The sequence below is a fragment of the Typopeltis vanoorti genome, chromosome 3, assembly GCF_054136105.1.
Source record: "Typopeltis vanoorti isolate ZY-2024b chromosome 3, IOZ_Tvanoo_1.0, whole genome shotgun sequence".
Taxonomy (NCBI): Eukaryota; Metazoa; Arthropoda; class Arachnida; order Uropygi; family Thelyphonidae; genus Typopeltis; species Typopeltis vanoorti.
In genome coordinates, this window is record NC_143551.1 from 9454052 (window position 1) to 9471715 (window position 17664).

General features: G+C 36.3%; 1 protein-coding gene across 1 annotated transcript in view; it reads right to left on the reverse strand.

The window, feature by feature from the left end:
- Positions 1-17664, reverse strand: part of LOC150107901 (small G protein signaling modulator 3 homolog) — a 231624-nt gene that overhangs the window by 182502 nt on the left and 31458 nt on the right. The window contains exons 3-4 of the mRNA XM_090415425.1: positions 10167-10233; positions 951-1081 (exon numbers count right to left, since the gene is read on the reverse strand). Of these exons, the coding sequence (XP_090271551.1) occupies positions 951-1081; positions 10167-10233 (198 nt within the window). The remainder of the gene's footprint in view (positions 1-950; positions 1082-10166; positions 10234-17664) is intronic.

The following is a 17664-nucleotide window of genomic DNA, read 5'->3' on the forward strand; positions in this document are numbered from 1 at the left end:
ACACCTGGATTACTGTGCACAGATTTGGTCTCCCGTGTTCCAAGGGTATAAAGAGGCTGTGGAAAAGGTTCAAAGAAGAGTTACAAAGATTAGATTTAGATTATGAGGACAGATTGCGAGTATGTGGATTGCAGACGCTGGTTAACAGGAGAAAGAGGGGTGATATGATAGAGGTCTATAAACTTTTGAATGGGTGTTATAGGATATCAAATGATCACATTTTTCATTATATGAAAGGTGGTGAGAGAACACTGGGGTATCCATAGAAGTTAAATTTATTTGCAGTCAAGAAAGGGGGTAAGAGCTAGGTTTTCTCCCAGAGAGCAGTGAGTGAGTGAAATAATTTGCTCTAGGTTTAGTGAGTGCATCTGGTGTGAATGAATTGAAGGGAAGGTATGACAGCTGGTTTGAGTGATGTATAGCTAGCTTCTCTCGAGTCCTGGACTCCCTGGAAGTCTCAGATAATAATAATAATAATAATATATATATATATATATATATATACACACACACTAGGGGGACTCTGCCCCCCCCCGACACCTATGCCCCCCCCCCCCCCCCCCGAGTTCTGGACTGGTAGGCCGGTTCTCTTTGAATTCTGATAAATCGAATTTTGAAGACTCGAAAGGGAGGTTCTGCCCCCCCCCCCCACCTCCCCTGAGTTCCAGTCTGGTAGCCAGTTCTCTTTGAATTCTGATGACTCGAATTTTGAAGATTCAACACTCAGGGTAGCCCATGAGTTTCAAAACGTTTCAAATAACTTGACACAAAAACGTTACAAAAAAAGGCTTATCATTTTATATTATACGGGGTGTATATATATATATATATATCAAATTTAATCATTTTCAACTAAATTTCATGACGAATTACAGGCATTTCAACAAGAAAAGAAACTTTCAAAATATTTAAATAGCTAAAGACTGCATAGCAGAAAGAGAGATAAATACCTTGTCCCAAGTCAGATCTCCTACTTCATTATTATGAGTGAATTCTAGATAAGCAATGCACTGTAATCTGTGTTGTGGATCTTCTATAAAAGGAACACTCAAGAGCTTGTTGGAATTTTGTTCTGGTCCATCTAAAGTTAATAAATTAAAAAGAAAAAATTCCAGAAATAATTCCAGAAGAAATTCCAGAAAAAAAAAAAACTTTTTGTTTGAATTTTTTTTTTTCACTTAGTTATACTATAAATTAAAGATGCCAAGAAATTATGGTCTAGGTTTAATCCTTTATCCAAGTGTAAGCAAACAAAGTTCGTGCATGAAGTAACATCACGACTGGGCTACATGCATATAAAGACTAATGACTTCACATTAATTGCCTTAACATCCCATAATGCAATGCACATATCCTTGTGCACATGTACTATGAATTATGGGATGATGCATTAAATTAAAATATAAATTAAATATATATAAAAAAAACATAAATAAAATACATTTAAATACTTTGATACTTCATATATGAAAATGCTTAAATTTATACATAGTGACCCATAAATCATGAAGAGGTTTAACCTCTCTACAGGATGAAATAGTGACACCAAATTGTACTTCTTATCCATGTTATTCAATGGGTGCTAGAGCTTCGTATCCAGATTAAGCTGAACATCTATAGATGTTGTGGCCGGTTGGGGGGGGGGGTTTAAAAAGGGAATAACGTTTTTTATTATTAATTTTTTTGTTTTATTTTTTCAGGCATTCTAAGGAACATTTCAGAAATTAATCATGGAAAAGTTCACAATTCAACGATGAACCAAAATCATGCAATTTTATTCTGAAAATCATTTCAGGAAGCTCTGCAATTAATTGACCATCACATTCTCCAGATCTGGTGGCTCCCAACTTCTACCTATGAGGGTTATATGAAGGAAAAGGTGTATGTGAACATGCCTCAGACAATACAACAGCTGAAGGAGAAAATCTGTGAAAAAATTAGGGTGCTGCAGCCAGAAACATTAACAGCTGTCATGAAACATACTTAGAAAGGGCAGCCTGTCTTTGTGAAACTGAAAATGAAAGGAATTTTCATGGGATGTTGTTTATCATAACTACTGAAAAATCTCCAGGCTCTGTATTTCATTACAGCAAAATTTAATAATGTTTTTAGCATGTTGAAAATAAGAGGTGGATGCATTCCAACCTTGTAAAGTGCTAGTTTACAAGTATACCCAAAGAGCCACATGTGGCTCGCGAGCCGCAGCAATGCAGTTCGAATAATCTCCAACTGCATGTTAATGTTAACCCATACAGCTAGGCCAGGGGTCGAAAAACTGCGGGTCGCAAGACACATGTGGCTCTTTGGGTACATACATGTGGCTCATAAGTAAAATTGAAAATGAAAATAAAACTATCATAGTTTCATTTATAAAATTTTTAAAGGATTTAATTCACATAATGGTGATTTCATTTGTTTTATAGGTCTCGCAAAACTTCGTGACACTAAGATGCGCGATGTCAGGGAAGGAAAAGCAATCTTGGACGGGATATACAGAAGGAATGGAGGGGATGGTTGAGCAAATGATAGGCAGGGCAGTGGTGCAAAAAGTATGACAGGTGCAAAATAGGGTTTTGTTTCCATTTTAAAAGGAAAAATTAATCATGAAGCGATTACTTTCCATTGTATACTCCACCAGAAAGAACTTTGTGCACAAACATTTATAGAAGAAATTGATAAAATTATCATCATCATCATCAAATTCCTGACATATACCCTCAAGGGGTGTACAGGATATGATAGTACTACACGAAAAATTTACATCATTACTATCTTCCTATCTCCAATTTTCCTCCAAATCAGTTTGTTACTTGTCAAGACTCCAACATTATCAGATCTTATATTTCTATCGTCTAAGGCACTTTGTACCGTATCAATCCACCTATATCTTGGTCTTCCTCTGGGTCGTTTTCCTGCCAACCTGGCAGAGAACACTTGTTTTGCTAATCTTTCCTCACCCATTCTGTTCAAGTGACCTTACACCTGAGATTAGCTCTGCTAACGCATTCCTGGATGCTGACAATGTCAAGTTCTTTCCTAATATCCTCATTTTTAATATGATATTGCCATTGATGCCATCTGTTAATGCCTCCAATCTTTCTCAGGACACTCATATCTATGGTCTCTAGTCTTTGGTGAAGTGTTTTACTTCTGACCCAGCTCTCAGATTCATAAGTTAAAACTGGTTTGAACACTGTCTTGTATACAGCTAATTTAGTGTTCCGACTAATTTCTCTCTTATTCCATATGAATTTATTCAATTGACTTCCCACCATACCAGCTTTGTTCAATGTGTTGTCTATTTCCATATTTAATTTACCATCTTCAGTAAAAATCGTGCCTAAGTAGCTGAAATGTTTTACGTGTTCCACAGATTCCCCGTTCACAACACAGTTCACATTTTCAACAATTCTAACTATTTTCATTGTCTTTGTCTTTTTAATGCTCACCTTCATACCATATCTATTCAAACAGTTCTTCGATTTAGTCAGGGAATCTTGCAAAGTTGTAGTGGATTTATTTAGAAGTATAACATCGTCCGCATAAAGCAAAGTGCTGACTTTAACATCTCAAATTCTGATATCATGTTTAATACCACTTTCCTTCATAATGTGATCCATATAGATAATGAATAACAGAGGGGATAATGTACATCCTTGTCTCACATCAGATTTAACATTAAATCATCTTCCTGTACTTCCTTCAATTCTAATTGCTGACTTAGAACTCAAATAAAGACTAAGTATTGCTTGATATAATGCCCCATTGACACCATATAACTGTAGCATAGTGAATAGCTTCTCTCTTGGCACCTTGTCATATGCCTTTTCCAGACCGACAAAACTTAAATACAAATCTTTGTTATATTCCCATGCTTTCTCAATTATCTGTTGTAAAGTGAATATCTGATCCTGACAGCCTCTATTTGGCCTTAATCCAGCTTGTTCTTCAAGCTTTTTTTCCACAATTCTTCTCGACTGTTTCTCAAGTATACTTGCATAGATCTTGCCAGGCACACACAGTAGAAAAATACCTCTGTAATTCTCACATTCAGTTTTATTTCCCTTTTTATATACAGGTACTATTAGAGCTCTACTCCAATCATTGGGAATTGGTCCCTCTGTCCAGGCTTTCTGAACTATGCAGTGCAGCCACTGTAAAACGTTTATACCACCATACTTCAGCATTTCTGGTCGAATATCATCTACTCCTGCTGCCTTTCCACATTTCAAGCCTTTGATGGCTTTTTCTACTTCAAGTATGGATATGTATTCATGACTGTATGCTTGTTGAGTGTTTTTTTACCACAGTGCTATCACTGCTTGTTTCATTTAGCTTTTCAAAGTAATTACTCCATACTTCACGGATATCTTTTTCTCCTGTTTTCATGTCACCTTTATCATCTCTATCTCCTTTTACAGCACTCTTTCCTCCATTTCTAAGTTTCTTTAACAACCTCCAGAATATCTTACCACCTTCCGGATATTTTTTCTATGTTCTTGCCAAAGTCCACCCATGACTTTTGTTTAGCTAGTTTTACACAGTGTTTAGCATTCTTGCATTTGTCTCTGTATTCTCTAAGAGCAAAAGTTGACTTATTGGCCAGCAACTTTTGATATGCTTTCAACTTTTGCTTCACTGCCTCTTTAACTTCCTGTGTCCACCATTGAGTTCTGATTTTTCTATCCTTGCAGACAACCTCATCACATGCCTCTGTGGCTGAATCAATCAGGGTTTTCTTCCAGGCTTGCCACCGAATCTCCAAGTTTTGGTTCCTGTTCTCAAACTCTTTCATTTTTTCTTCAATAATCTTTCTGTATTTTAGTCTACAGTTCACATCTGAGAGCTACTGAACTTTCATTTGCTTTAAAACTTTCTTACATGTTATTCTTTTCAATATGAAATTCAATTTTATCTTGCTCAAGACTAAATAGTGATCACTTCCAATTTCAAATCCAATCCTCTGTACACTCTGGTGTCCTGCACCAGGGAGAAAACATCACTATCAACAATAACATAGTCAATGAGACTTTTCTTCTTCCTTGCTTCTTCTCTCCATGTGAATTTTTGCACATTTTTATGTTGGAACATGGTGTTAGGAATAACTAGTCCATGTCCTGAGCAGAAATCCAACAGGTATTTGCCATTATTATTAGCTTTGCTCTTTTTCTCCAAATTTTCTGAAAACATTTTTGTATGTCTGACAATCATTTCCTACTCTGCTATTTAGATCCCCAACATGGACCAACTTTTCCTTTTTCATTGTGTCAGTTGCTTTTTCTAAAGCATCAAAAAATTCCTCCACTTTTCCCTTAGTAGAACCTTTTGTGGGACCATAGGCACAAATAAGTCTCATTGTCCAATTCTCCATTCTGATATTATCCCACATCACTCTACTTGAGACTGACTGCCATTCAAGAAGATTAGCCTCGTATTTAGTGTTGAATACTATGGCTACTCCTTCTTTTCCTTGATTGTCATTTTCTGAATATAACATTTTGTATTTATTGCTCAGAAAGATCTCATCAGTTTTTGTCTTTTTAGTTTCAGTCATCCGTATTATGTCGATCTGGTACTTATCTAATTCTTCAGCTAGCTCCATTTCTTTGCCACTCAGGCTTCTTATGTTGACAGTACTGATATTTAACTCTGGTGTAGTTGAGTTGGGGTGTGTGCTTTCAGATTTGTTCCAGTAGTTAAATTTTCACTGTTCGGCCTGGTACTCTGGCGAAAACAACAGGGGCCTTGTTTAACTGGGCAACGCCAGCCGTGAAATTTTGTCATGTTGTACCATCATTTTGTATATTGGTTTAAGCCAATAAGAATACAATTTGGTCGGCTAAATCCCAAATTGCCAGCCCATCCTCGTTTGTTCAGTATCCTGGTAGATAGATAGATACCCAACAGGGTGCACCATGAGAAGGTGAGGACTGGACATTAGGTCAGAAGCCCTGGTTGGTTCTCCGCATTCCTTTAAAGACTATGTGGAGGTCTCCTCTCAGTTATACAGCTTTGACCCTTAAGCAACCCAGAGCTGTTAATTAAGATTACCAACACCATTATAGCAAGTGGACTTGACCATCGATAATTTAAAGAGTTGCTAAGTGAAATGGAGAGCGAGTATTCAGATCTTCTCCAGTACAACAGGGTTCGATGGCTTTCCAGAGGCAACATGTTAAAGCGTTTTGCATCTTGCATAAATGAAATCAAACTATTCCTCGACAACAAGGATGTTTAACATCCAGAATTATCAGATCAGTGGTTGCAAATATTGTACTTTATGATGGCCATTGCATCACAATTGAGTCGGCTCTATCGTAAATTACAAGGCAAGGGAAATACTGCGTTTTCAATGCTAGAGGAAGTTATTTCGTTTGAAAAGAAATTGATTCTGCTCTCTGAAGATTTAGAGAGGGGAACTTTAGTTCATTTCCCAAACTTGTCTCAATATCGCCGAGAAAACAATGCCCTCATTAAGAAAGATTATTTCAAGACAGCAGTTTTAAACATGAGAAAATCTTTTCTTCAAAGGTTTCAGGAATTCAGAAATAATAAAGCAACTCTAGTTTTTATTACAAATTCTCTTAATGGCAATATGAAGGAATTAAATTTTTCTCCATTTGATATTGACATGGCTAATTTTGAAATACAACTGCTGGACTTCACAAACAAAGACTTATGGAGCCCCAAATTTGTACGTCTTGGTACTGAAATAGAAGAACTAGAAAAAGAAAAATGCAGTCTGATTTCACAGCGCAAGTAGACTGCTATAAAAGAACAACAGAAGGCAGACTCAATGAATTTCAATACTTGGAATTGTCTTCCAGACTCATATCATGAGTTAAAAAAATATGCATTTGGTGTTCTCAGTATCTTTGGATCTACATATTTATGTGAGCAGTCGTTTTCTAACATGAATTTCATTAAATGTAAATTGAGGAGCCAAATTACTGATGTCAACTTGAAATTGTGCATTAAATTAAAACGACTAGTTACAAACTGGGCATACAGAACCTTTGTAAGGAAATGCTAGCTCATTGCTCACACTGATTAAAAACAATGAGAGCAATATTTTTTGTGTGATTTTTTCTTCATTTAATAATGATATAATTAATATTATAACTTGTTATATAATACTATAAATTTACTATAATATTACTATAAATTTTCTCATTTGTTAAAATATATTTATGGCTCTCGATTAATTTTTAAATTGTTGTGAGGGACAGGTTTGGCTCTTCCTTCTCAAAAGTTTGCCGACCCCTGAGCTAGACAACTCTCTCTCTACTGAGAAACACACAAATGTTTGCTGCACACAGTGCCACTAACAGAAATGAACCCACACAATTCTGTGGGCACTGCTAAGGTGTGCAGAAACTGTAACAGTATTTATGGCAAGACTAGGTATATTGGATACAGGAACCTTGAAGAACAGAAATGGATAGTGAATCTGAGTGGTCCTCAGACCATAAACAGAACTTTTAAAAAAAAAGTCCATAGAAAACTAAACTCCTGGATGAAACCAAGAACATAATTTCTTGGCATCTTTAATTTATAGTATAACCAAGTGAAAAAACTCCAACCAGAAGCCACTAATATATATTATATTTATGTATATAAATATTACTATTATTTTTCTCAACAGAGGTTAGGCTAGGGTCAATAGTTGATTAAAGCAGCCATGATGTTGATTGTCAAATATAAGAATATAATTTCTTGGTATCTTTAATTTATAGTATAATCAACTGAAAAGAATTTCAACATCTATCTCTAATCCATAGTATTTTAGTAACAAGTTGAGACACCTTTTGACTACTTGTATATGGGAAATATCAACATTGTTATCTCTTTGTCTGGCTCCCACTGATGACATTTATTATGTTTGTAATTGGGTTGCTCCTGGAGAGTAGAGAGGTTCAACTTGGTGGTGGGTTTTTGTGTGTCACTTGGTGGAACCACTGCTCAGTTTTCTCTTCTGGAACAATGAGTTTAGTAGTGATCCTTTAGAGTTTTTTTGAAGAGTATACTAGAACTTAAACATACCTCAATAAAGATTGAAACCAGTCTAGATAGTGGCACTTCCCATAATGCATAACATTATACATGTCCATAAGGATATGTACCTCGCATTATGGGATACTAAGGCAATTGATGTGAAGTTATTAGCCTCTATACAAGTAGCCCAGTCTTGAAATCATATATAAACTTTCATATTTATAAATTTAGGGACACAAAAACACACGTGTTGAAAATATTATTTTATTAATTATTAATAAAATAGCACTTGACGTTTCGACCCCTGTATTGAGGTCATCATCAGAAGGATACATACATATACTGGTAAACAGCCCTGTATACTGGTAAACTAAATCTACATAGTTAATTAATCGTTTTACCTAGCCTGACCTCTAGTGATAAAAATAAAATAAAATAAAAAATTACAACTAGAATAACTGCTCAAGTCCTCATGTATTAATATTCTTCTGGATTTGTACAGTTCTGATTGTTATAATATGATTTCCTTCAGTTGCTGTTGAATGTTACAAACACTTCACCAGGTTGTCTTCTTGTAGTAGGATTTTTCTTCGGCTAGTTTGGGTTGTTATACAGGTTGTAGATGGGTCTTCCACATTCTTGGAATGGTTAGGCCATCATTTTTGTTGAGATTTGGGTTATGTTTGAGCATTTCACATGACGCTTTAAATTTCCTCTCAAACTAGGTTTTGGTGCGATGTAGGGACTTGGTATTTTTCCAATCAATTCTGTGGTATGTTTGGAGTGCATGGTCAGAAAGGCCGGTTTTTCCAAAATGGAGGTATTTAATGTGTTGTTTGTGTTTGTCTTGTCTAATTGGGATAGTTCGCCCTGTTTCCCCTATGTATGGTATGTTACATGTGCATTGTAGTTTGTATACCCCTGGGTGGGCTAGGTGTGGAAGAGGATCTTTAGAAGAACGGAGTAGGTGTCTTAACTTATTCAGGGGTTTAAAGGTGATTTTAATGTTGTATTTGCATAGTGTTCTGTCTATTTTTTCAGAAATGCCTCTAACATAAGGAATGGCAATAGCATTCCTGAAATCTTTTTTGTTCTTACTGATATCTTTGTGGAAGATCTTGTGAATAGTTTTTTTATTATATTCATTTTTTTTTATAAATGTTTGGTTGATGATCTTGTATTCCTGGTTTATTTGTTCATTGGAACAAATAGTTTGAGCTCTGTGTTTAAGGGTGCTTATGACACCTAGTTTTTGTGTTGGGTGTTGGTATGTATTGGTCTGTGGGTGTAGGTTTGCGGTAGACTGAGAAGGAGAGACAGCCAGAGGGAAGATGTATGATAAGTGTGTCTAGGAATGGAAGGGAGTTGTTTTTTTCCATTTCAATGGTGAAATTTCAAAGTCTTCCATATAAAAGTTAGCCACTAGGGAAGGGGGGAGCAGTAAGCCCATGGCTGTACCTTCATTTTGAAGGTAAAAATTGTTTTGCCACACGAAATATTCGGAGCAGAGTACGTGGGCAAAGAGGGCTGTGATGTCGTGTAGAAATATGTTCTGTAGGAGTTCTTGCTATCTGACTCCCAGAAATTTGGGAGATTTTAGACAGGATCCGTACTTTCTCAAATTCTTTATCTGCCTTATTTAAGTGCACGAGACGTCATATAGAATAGACCAAATTTGGAAGGCATACATCTTGAGAACTTCAGCCCAACGACCAAGAATACCTAATATAGTCCGCTAGGGGACACCATCAGGATTTTAGGAAAAACAGAAGTTTCCTCGCTTTGACCTCATTTGCTGTTTTTAGTGCCTGCACGCACGTGTCTTAATCTTATGTTCCCATGAAGATGGCAACACGACGTTGCCGAAATATAGGAAGTATATATTAAAGTTCATTTTAATTTATATTCCAGTATATGTTGTGAATTCCTTAAGTTATTTAGTAATCATGTGCAACCAATGTATAAGCCTTTCTACGAAAAACCAAGAACACAATTTCTTGGCATCTTTAATTCATAGTATAACCAAGTGAAAAAATTTCAACATACTTTGAAAATCTAAACAAGAAAGTGCTAACATTCCAAACACAATTAATTAATTGTGTTTGGAATGTTAAAATTAGAATGCTTCATGTAACAGGCAGAGGTGTTATAATTTGATGGTAAGATCTTACCTTCCTCCTCAATCCTGAACCCGAATTCATCAAAACGATAGTCTGGATGACATCCAGCATCTTCAGGCTGATAATGAATAAAAAATAAAATACAGAATTTTGCTATAATAAATTTAACTTTTTAAATAACCATTATAAAATATGATACCTTTACTAAAAAACATTTTTCTATTAGAAAGGGCCTCAGAAAGCAAGTTTCACAAGGTAGATTAAAAAAAAAAAAAAAGAGCAATAAATTTGCTTTAAGAGTAATTCAGCATTTTATCCTTGCAAAGCACAAAAAAATGCAAATTATGTACAAATACAATCTTACCTATGAGAGGTTGTAAACCTACCAGACATTTGCACTGTGGGAGGGCAAAGGGTCAAATACTCTTGAAATCCTGCTATTGCAACCTCACATCTCTGCCCAGCCAACAATCTAAGGCTCTAAAGCTACTTTTATATCACGATGACAGGCCCAACACCAGGGGTGGCAGCATGGGTATCCTCATCAAATGCAACTTTGTGCACAGCAAAAATCAAAAAACCCTCAACCACTAACACTGGCTGTTGTACACAGACTGTGGATTTTCACAGTCTGTGTACAACTCTACCAGCAAACAGCTACTTGATACCAACTCACTAACAACCTACTGTTGTGTCCTGAAAGGGCTAAGAAATGCTTAATGTAAATTATTCAGGTCACAACTTTAATACAACTTAGGCAGAGAATATGGAACGTTGGCAACTGGATAAGTGTAAGCTGTTTACAAGTGCAAAACAATTATAAATTAGGAATCAGATAAATTTGTATAGTAAGCTTTTATATATAATCTGTATTAAGTGTGGACCAGTTATAGATCCATGTAGGCTGACAAATCCACTTAAAAAAGACCAGTCTCTAGTACTAAATTAGCAAGGCCAATGAGTCCGGGGTCAAGGGTCACTTTTGCCATCCTGCATTATGAAAAAGAAGGGAGAGAGAGAAGTACTGGAAAAGGAAAGCTAAGCATTTTACAGGAAAGGAAAGAGGGCACATGTGCGATTAAAATAGAGGGAGCTAAGGAGACTGATGTTAGCTCACGTGACCACGTTGGCACGCATCGCGAAGATCGAGAATTGCCGAGAGGAGAAAATTAAACAAAAAGGCCTTGCAAGCACAACTCGAGATCTTTTTTTCTGGATTCCTGGTTCCTGATCTCTCGGACAGTGGTCGAGCTCGTCGTCGGAGAAGGCATTTGGTTCGTCTGTTGTAGCGTTCATATTGGGCCAAGCTATGTCCATGCTCTAGGATAGCTGTGCGTTGTCATGCAACGGAAGAACCAAATTGATGCCGGCCGTACAAGGAAACGTTACTGTGCTACCTCCCAGTTTTCCCGATGAGATTCTACTTGCTCAGATCGACGGAAGATATCCTCTAAAGGGACCATAATGAAGGCCTTGATGACCAGACAAGGCAGGAACAAAATTTAAGAATTCAAGGACAGAGATGGTAATGTAGACTTTTAAAATCCTATTTCCTGTTATAGAAGAGAGTGAATTCCCGTGAGAACATTTGTAATGGACTAAGCTTTAAGGGACTGTAAGAATAGCCCACAACTGGGCATAGGCCCGAAATAGTGTCAAGATTTGTTTGCCCACGAGGCCGAGTAGATATCTGATTATGCTAAGTTGAATGTATAAATTATGTTATTGTGTTAACTCAAGGTCACATGCATCAGAATGGTATGATGATTACCTATGAGATTATACAAAAATTGATTGTATTAGTGATTATTGCAATTTAGTATGTGTAATTAGTATAAATTATTTAGAGCCTTTGATCTAAATTGAGTGCATCCACATTAACTTGTTTGATTTGCATAATTGTACATCTCTTTAAGGCTCATTAAACTGTTTCATTTATGTACTTGCCTGATCTATTTGTGTTATATGAATTCAAAACCACCGCTCATAAAAAAATCAATGAACTAAGCGGGATAAACCCAAGAGAATGAATATATTAAGCGAGCCACGACTGTAAGAAAGAAATAAACAAGCGGAGGGATAAGATTACTTCTGATTCAAGTTATCATATATCACTCTGAAGGAGTCACCCTGAGCAAGAATCCTTTCTATCATAGGTATTAGCCTGGCACAGTAAAAAAATAAATGTGTTAATACTTATAGGGTATCAGATTGTTGTGTGATAAGATAATGTTTAGAAAGTAAAGAGGCCAATTAGACTGCAAAGATCCTAAGAAATAAATTAATTTAATAGGAGACCAGCGATTTGCTTGCATATGTGAAAGAGCTAAGATGATAATAGCCATGTATTAAACAAATAAAAAAGGGATCTCAATAAAGAGAAAAGGGGGCAACACGATATATAAATAAGATTACAAATAATAGCATGTCCAGTAGGATTTGATAGAAGAGAGAAAGGAAATTTAAGTAAGCTAAGGTGTCGTGATATGCCTGATATAAAACCCAGAACGAAGATAGGAAAATAGACAATAACAAATGGTGCAGCTGGTAGGATATTGATAAAATAAGGAATATTAAGATAGAAAGTGATTAGATAAGAAAAGATTAAAATAAAAGGATAGATAGACATAACATTACAAACTGAGCATTCTAATAGCAGGTGACTTTAAAACCGAGCACTTACCCTAAAATAGCAGGACCACTAATCAGAATGGTAAAATCCTCAACAATTTTGCTGCTACAAAGAAACCCCGATTTTTGGACCTCTAAGAAGATTTTGGACCATGTAAGAAGGCTTATGTGTTCATCATGCATGTTGATTAATTTTAACGGTATTGATGAGAACCGACACTGATAAGAAAATAACTATTTATTAACTTATTGCTGATATTTGGCCGGTATTCTATCCAGGATCTTCAGAGCACAAAAAAAAGGTTTGTCACAGTACACAAGACAACCACAATCCAGTATAACCATGGGACTAGTTTGAACAATTGCAACATACAACATAAAGTCCTAATTAGGGGTCATCTATGTTGAAAAAAAAAAAAAAAGAGAGAGAGAGAGAGAGAGAGAGAGAGAGAAAGAAGGTATTAATTTGGTCTTAAGATGACTGTCTCCCAAATCTTTGGCAAATTCATACAGCCATACTTGTTGAGATTTGGAGTATGTTTCAAGACTTCTGTTGATTTCAGGAACAACCTCTCTGACTTATAAAATCTTCTGTGCAGCATCCTATGTGCAGGGGTATCTAAAGCATGGTCTGCTAGAGACCTGACTTGCCCATAGTGATAGTGGGATGTATTTTTTATGTTCACTGAGGTGTATGTCCATCTAGAGTAATTCGGTCACACGAACAGGGCACTTCATAGACTCCTGGATGTGAAAAAGGAAAGATTCTATCCTTGGGTAAAAGGATGAGCGTTGCCAATTTCACATGCGGTTTAAATACAGTGTGTAGTTGATGTTTGTTAAGCACTCTAGATATCTTTTCAGATGTGCCTTTAATGTATCGGATGATGACAGTTTTGTTGTAGTCTTCTATGATAGACAGGATGGGGGGATTTCTGGGGAGCATTTAGTATTTTGTCTATCTTATGGAAATTATAGCCATTGGCCGAGAAGGTGTGATGTAAGTGACTGAGTTCAGCAGTGAGAGCAATGTCATCAGAACAAATCGCTCTAGCTCTGTGGGTTAGTGTTTTTAGGATACCATATTGTTGAGTTGGGTGATGGTGCGATTGTTTGTGTAAATATCTCCCTCTATGTGTGGGTTTTCTATAAACCAAGAATGATAAGGAACCATCTGGAAGATGTGTGATTAGTGTATCAAGGAAGGGCAGACAGTCATTAGCTTCCAGTTCCATTGTAAAGTGGATTTTTAATGCATTTAAATTCTTAGTGTTGGAATTGTTAGCATTCTCAGTTTCAACCCACAACTGAGTACTACTTCACTTAGGTTTAGAACAGGAAAATGCACCTGATCATCTATCAGTAATCAACTTGGAAAAGATACCTAACACACTCCTCAAGTTCATAGATGCAATACCAACTATCAAATCTAAAGAGATAATTAACATTTCAATACACAACCCAGAAAAAGAGATAACAACAATACTCCTAGTTGCTACCTACTCAACGCCATGCTCAAACACCTCCCAAAAGAAATCAAGAATCTCATCATGAGAAGAACAGAGCCAGGCACCGATATCACAAGCCATTGAGGATCAACAAACCCTCAGTAGAGCCACCTATTCAGTCCAATAAGTAGTGAGGAACCATCGGAACCACAGTGGGATATGAAACTGCTATCTCTAAACACTGAAGATGACTCACTCTGGAAGATAACAAAGATTTTCAGAATGGGTTGCAAACTCCTCCCGCCAATCTATGGTAAAATAGGTTTGGTCTATCATGTTGCTGAGAAAGTAGAAGCATTTGCTGACAATTGAGAAAAACAATCCAGTCCAAACTACATTTCATCAGGAAAGTTCATACAAGTGTACACCATATGCTGAAATGTGCAAATATCCCAAATGATACCCAACCAATGTCACCCAATGAAATAGTTAAGAATATCTAAAGAACAGGAAAGCAACAGGCCAGATGGGATTTCCAACAAGGTCATCAAACAACTACTCCACATAGCCATTACTCTACCTTGTAGCCATCATTAATGTAATGCTAAGATTTCACAACTTTTAACCATGCTGAAAAGAAGCTGGCATAATCTTAATCCTGAAACCGGGTAAAGCAATGCACTTCCCCCAGAGCTTCTGCCCAATCAGCCTGCTCTCCTGCCTAGGAAAGATTGCCGAACGAGTGATACTGACAAGGTTAAAAAAAATCACAACGGGGAAAAAAAAAATCTCATATCCGATAAGCAGTTGGCTTCTTCAACAATCACTCCATTGTACAACAAATTACAACTAAAGTGGGGGGGATAAAATTCTAGACAGCACACCGGTACCATCTTTCTTGCCATTGCATGGAAATCAACAATGACCAGCATAGAGAGCTACTCTACAAACTAATCAACATCAAGCTCCCATTGGGCCTGACCAGCGTTATCAGTTCCTATCTTGAGGAGTGGAAGCTTTATGTGAAACTACAGGGAATTAGATCATTTGAATGCAGGATTACAGCAAGAGTTCCCCCAGAGCTTCCTACTGTTTACTCTCTACCATCTATATGGCTGACATCCCCCAAATGGTCACCACAGCAGTGTCACTATACATGGACGACACTGCAATACTGGCCCAGTATTGTAGTGTATCCCTAAGGCTGAGATTGGTGACCAACAAGCTGCATAGGTCTATCTCAGAATTAGACCTGTGATCCTCCACAATAATATTATTGACCTTTAATTAGTCGCATGGGGTTTATTTGACCAAGGTCATCATTCAAGTTTGATTTCTGACAAAACCAATGTCGAATTTTTGCTGTGATTTCAAGTAACTGTTTTTGATGCCCCCGAGCCAAATCAGTTGCATGCCAGCTGTCAGCGCAATAAGTTGTGGAGTAAGGAGTGATTTCTGACATTCTGATCCCATACAACTAGTTACATATTTTTCAAGTGATATTTTGTTTTGATTTCGGTACTTGTATGCATATTTTCTTGTTGTAGTTGCAATGATTACATTCGTTGATACTGCTGTGTAATATGTCCAATATCAAAGGATCGTAAAATAAGGTCAAGTGTGAAAAATGTCTGAGCTTTTGTTGCAAGGAGCATTCTTCGGTAAGATGCAATAATTTTACAGAAAAGACAATAAAAATGTTAATAATTAATATTAAAAATGTATATATATTAATGATTTGTTTTTCATTTTCCTCACCAACTTTATAATAAATAAAAACATTTCGTGAGAAATATTGACCAAAAAAAAGCCAAAAGAGGAACGACTAATTAAGGGTTAAAAGCAAAAAAAAATAAAAAATTTATGAGAATGCCATAGCTATACCATACATTATGGGAATATCAGAAAAAATAGATAGAACACTACTAAATAATATTAAGGCAACCTTCAAACCTCCTGCAAAATTAAAAAATATACTCAGCTCATCCAAAAATCCCCTTCCCTACATTGCTCAACCCAGGGGTTTACAAAATTCAGTGCACCTGCAAACTAACCTACATAGAGGAAAAGGTTGCATTATCCCAATAAGAATAAGATGATTTGAAGTGCATGGTCTAACAGACATCTACTCTTCTGTTACTATGATAAAAGAAGCCTGTCAGACCATTCACTTCAAACATGTCACAGAATCAACTGGAAAGGCACCAAGTCCCCTACACCACATCAAAACCTGGTTTAAAAGAAAGTTCACGGAAGCTTGTGAGATGCTGAAACATCATCTGATCTCAACAAGAATGATGGATTAGTAATTCCAAGAATTTGGAGGACCCATCTGAAATCCATATAGCATCCAGAAAATGATAGCAGAACCTCAACACATGAAAACCATAACATAAGAAGACTGTAGGGATCTGTTTAATGTAGTTCCACTATAAAATATTTATTTTTTATTTTATTTGTATATTTTTTTATCATCTGAATATTATTATATTTATAATAAATTTATTTTATTTTGGGGTGTTGCTACAGACCTGGTGGATCGGTTGCTAGTGATGAAGAAATGCATCACCAAATACAAAAGATGAATATGAAGAGAGTGATCATAATGGGAGACTTTAATTATCCAAATATTGAATGGGTAGCAGTAGAATCTCATGAGAAGAATGAAAATGTATTTATTGAGCTGTTCCGGGACAACTTCCTCAAGCAGCATGTGACAGAAGGAACTTGGCAAAGAGTGTTAGATTTGATTATAGTGTCAGAGGGCATTTCAGTTAAAGACATAACTATTCTGCCTCCGGTTGGCGACAGTGATCGCGCAGTACTCACTTGGGAAGTGACTAAGTTTATGAAAGTTCCATTCAGAGTTACATTCTTAGATACAAAGCAGGAAACTATGACCAATTGAGGAGTATACTGAGTTCAGTAGAATGGGATTGGTTGCTGGATGGAAAGAATATCGACAATACATGGGAAGCACCGAGAATTCGAAGAATAAATAGAGTAGGAGTCAAATGGATGTGTAATCTTATTAAGCAAGAGATTCATAAGAAAAGGACGATGTGGAAGGAATAATCCTTATTTGCATAAGGATGATGTCCATTATGTTATATCGATGTTTCTATATGATTTATGCTTAATTAGTTGTTTACTTAAATCTATCCTTTCTTACCTAAACCTTATACAATCAAAATCCTACCAGCTGCTCTATTGTTATATATTTCCCTTTTGTTGAATCGTAATCAGGCATGACTCAGGTTCAGGTAAATATGACATGTTTATTAGAATATCAAAAAACACAATACAAAATTCATACACTCAATTAAGCTCAATACTAAATAAAACTCTAAGAGATTAACACATTCTAAACTAATTAAATCTTATAAGCCATGCTAAACACAGTAACTGCACATTGGGATATAGATAGCAAATGATATGAAGTTAAGCTAAATACCTTTCAGTAGTATTAC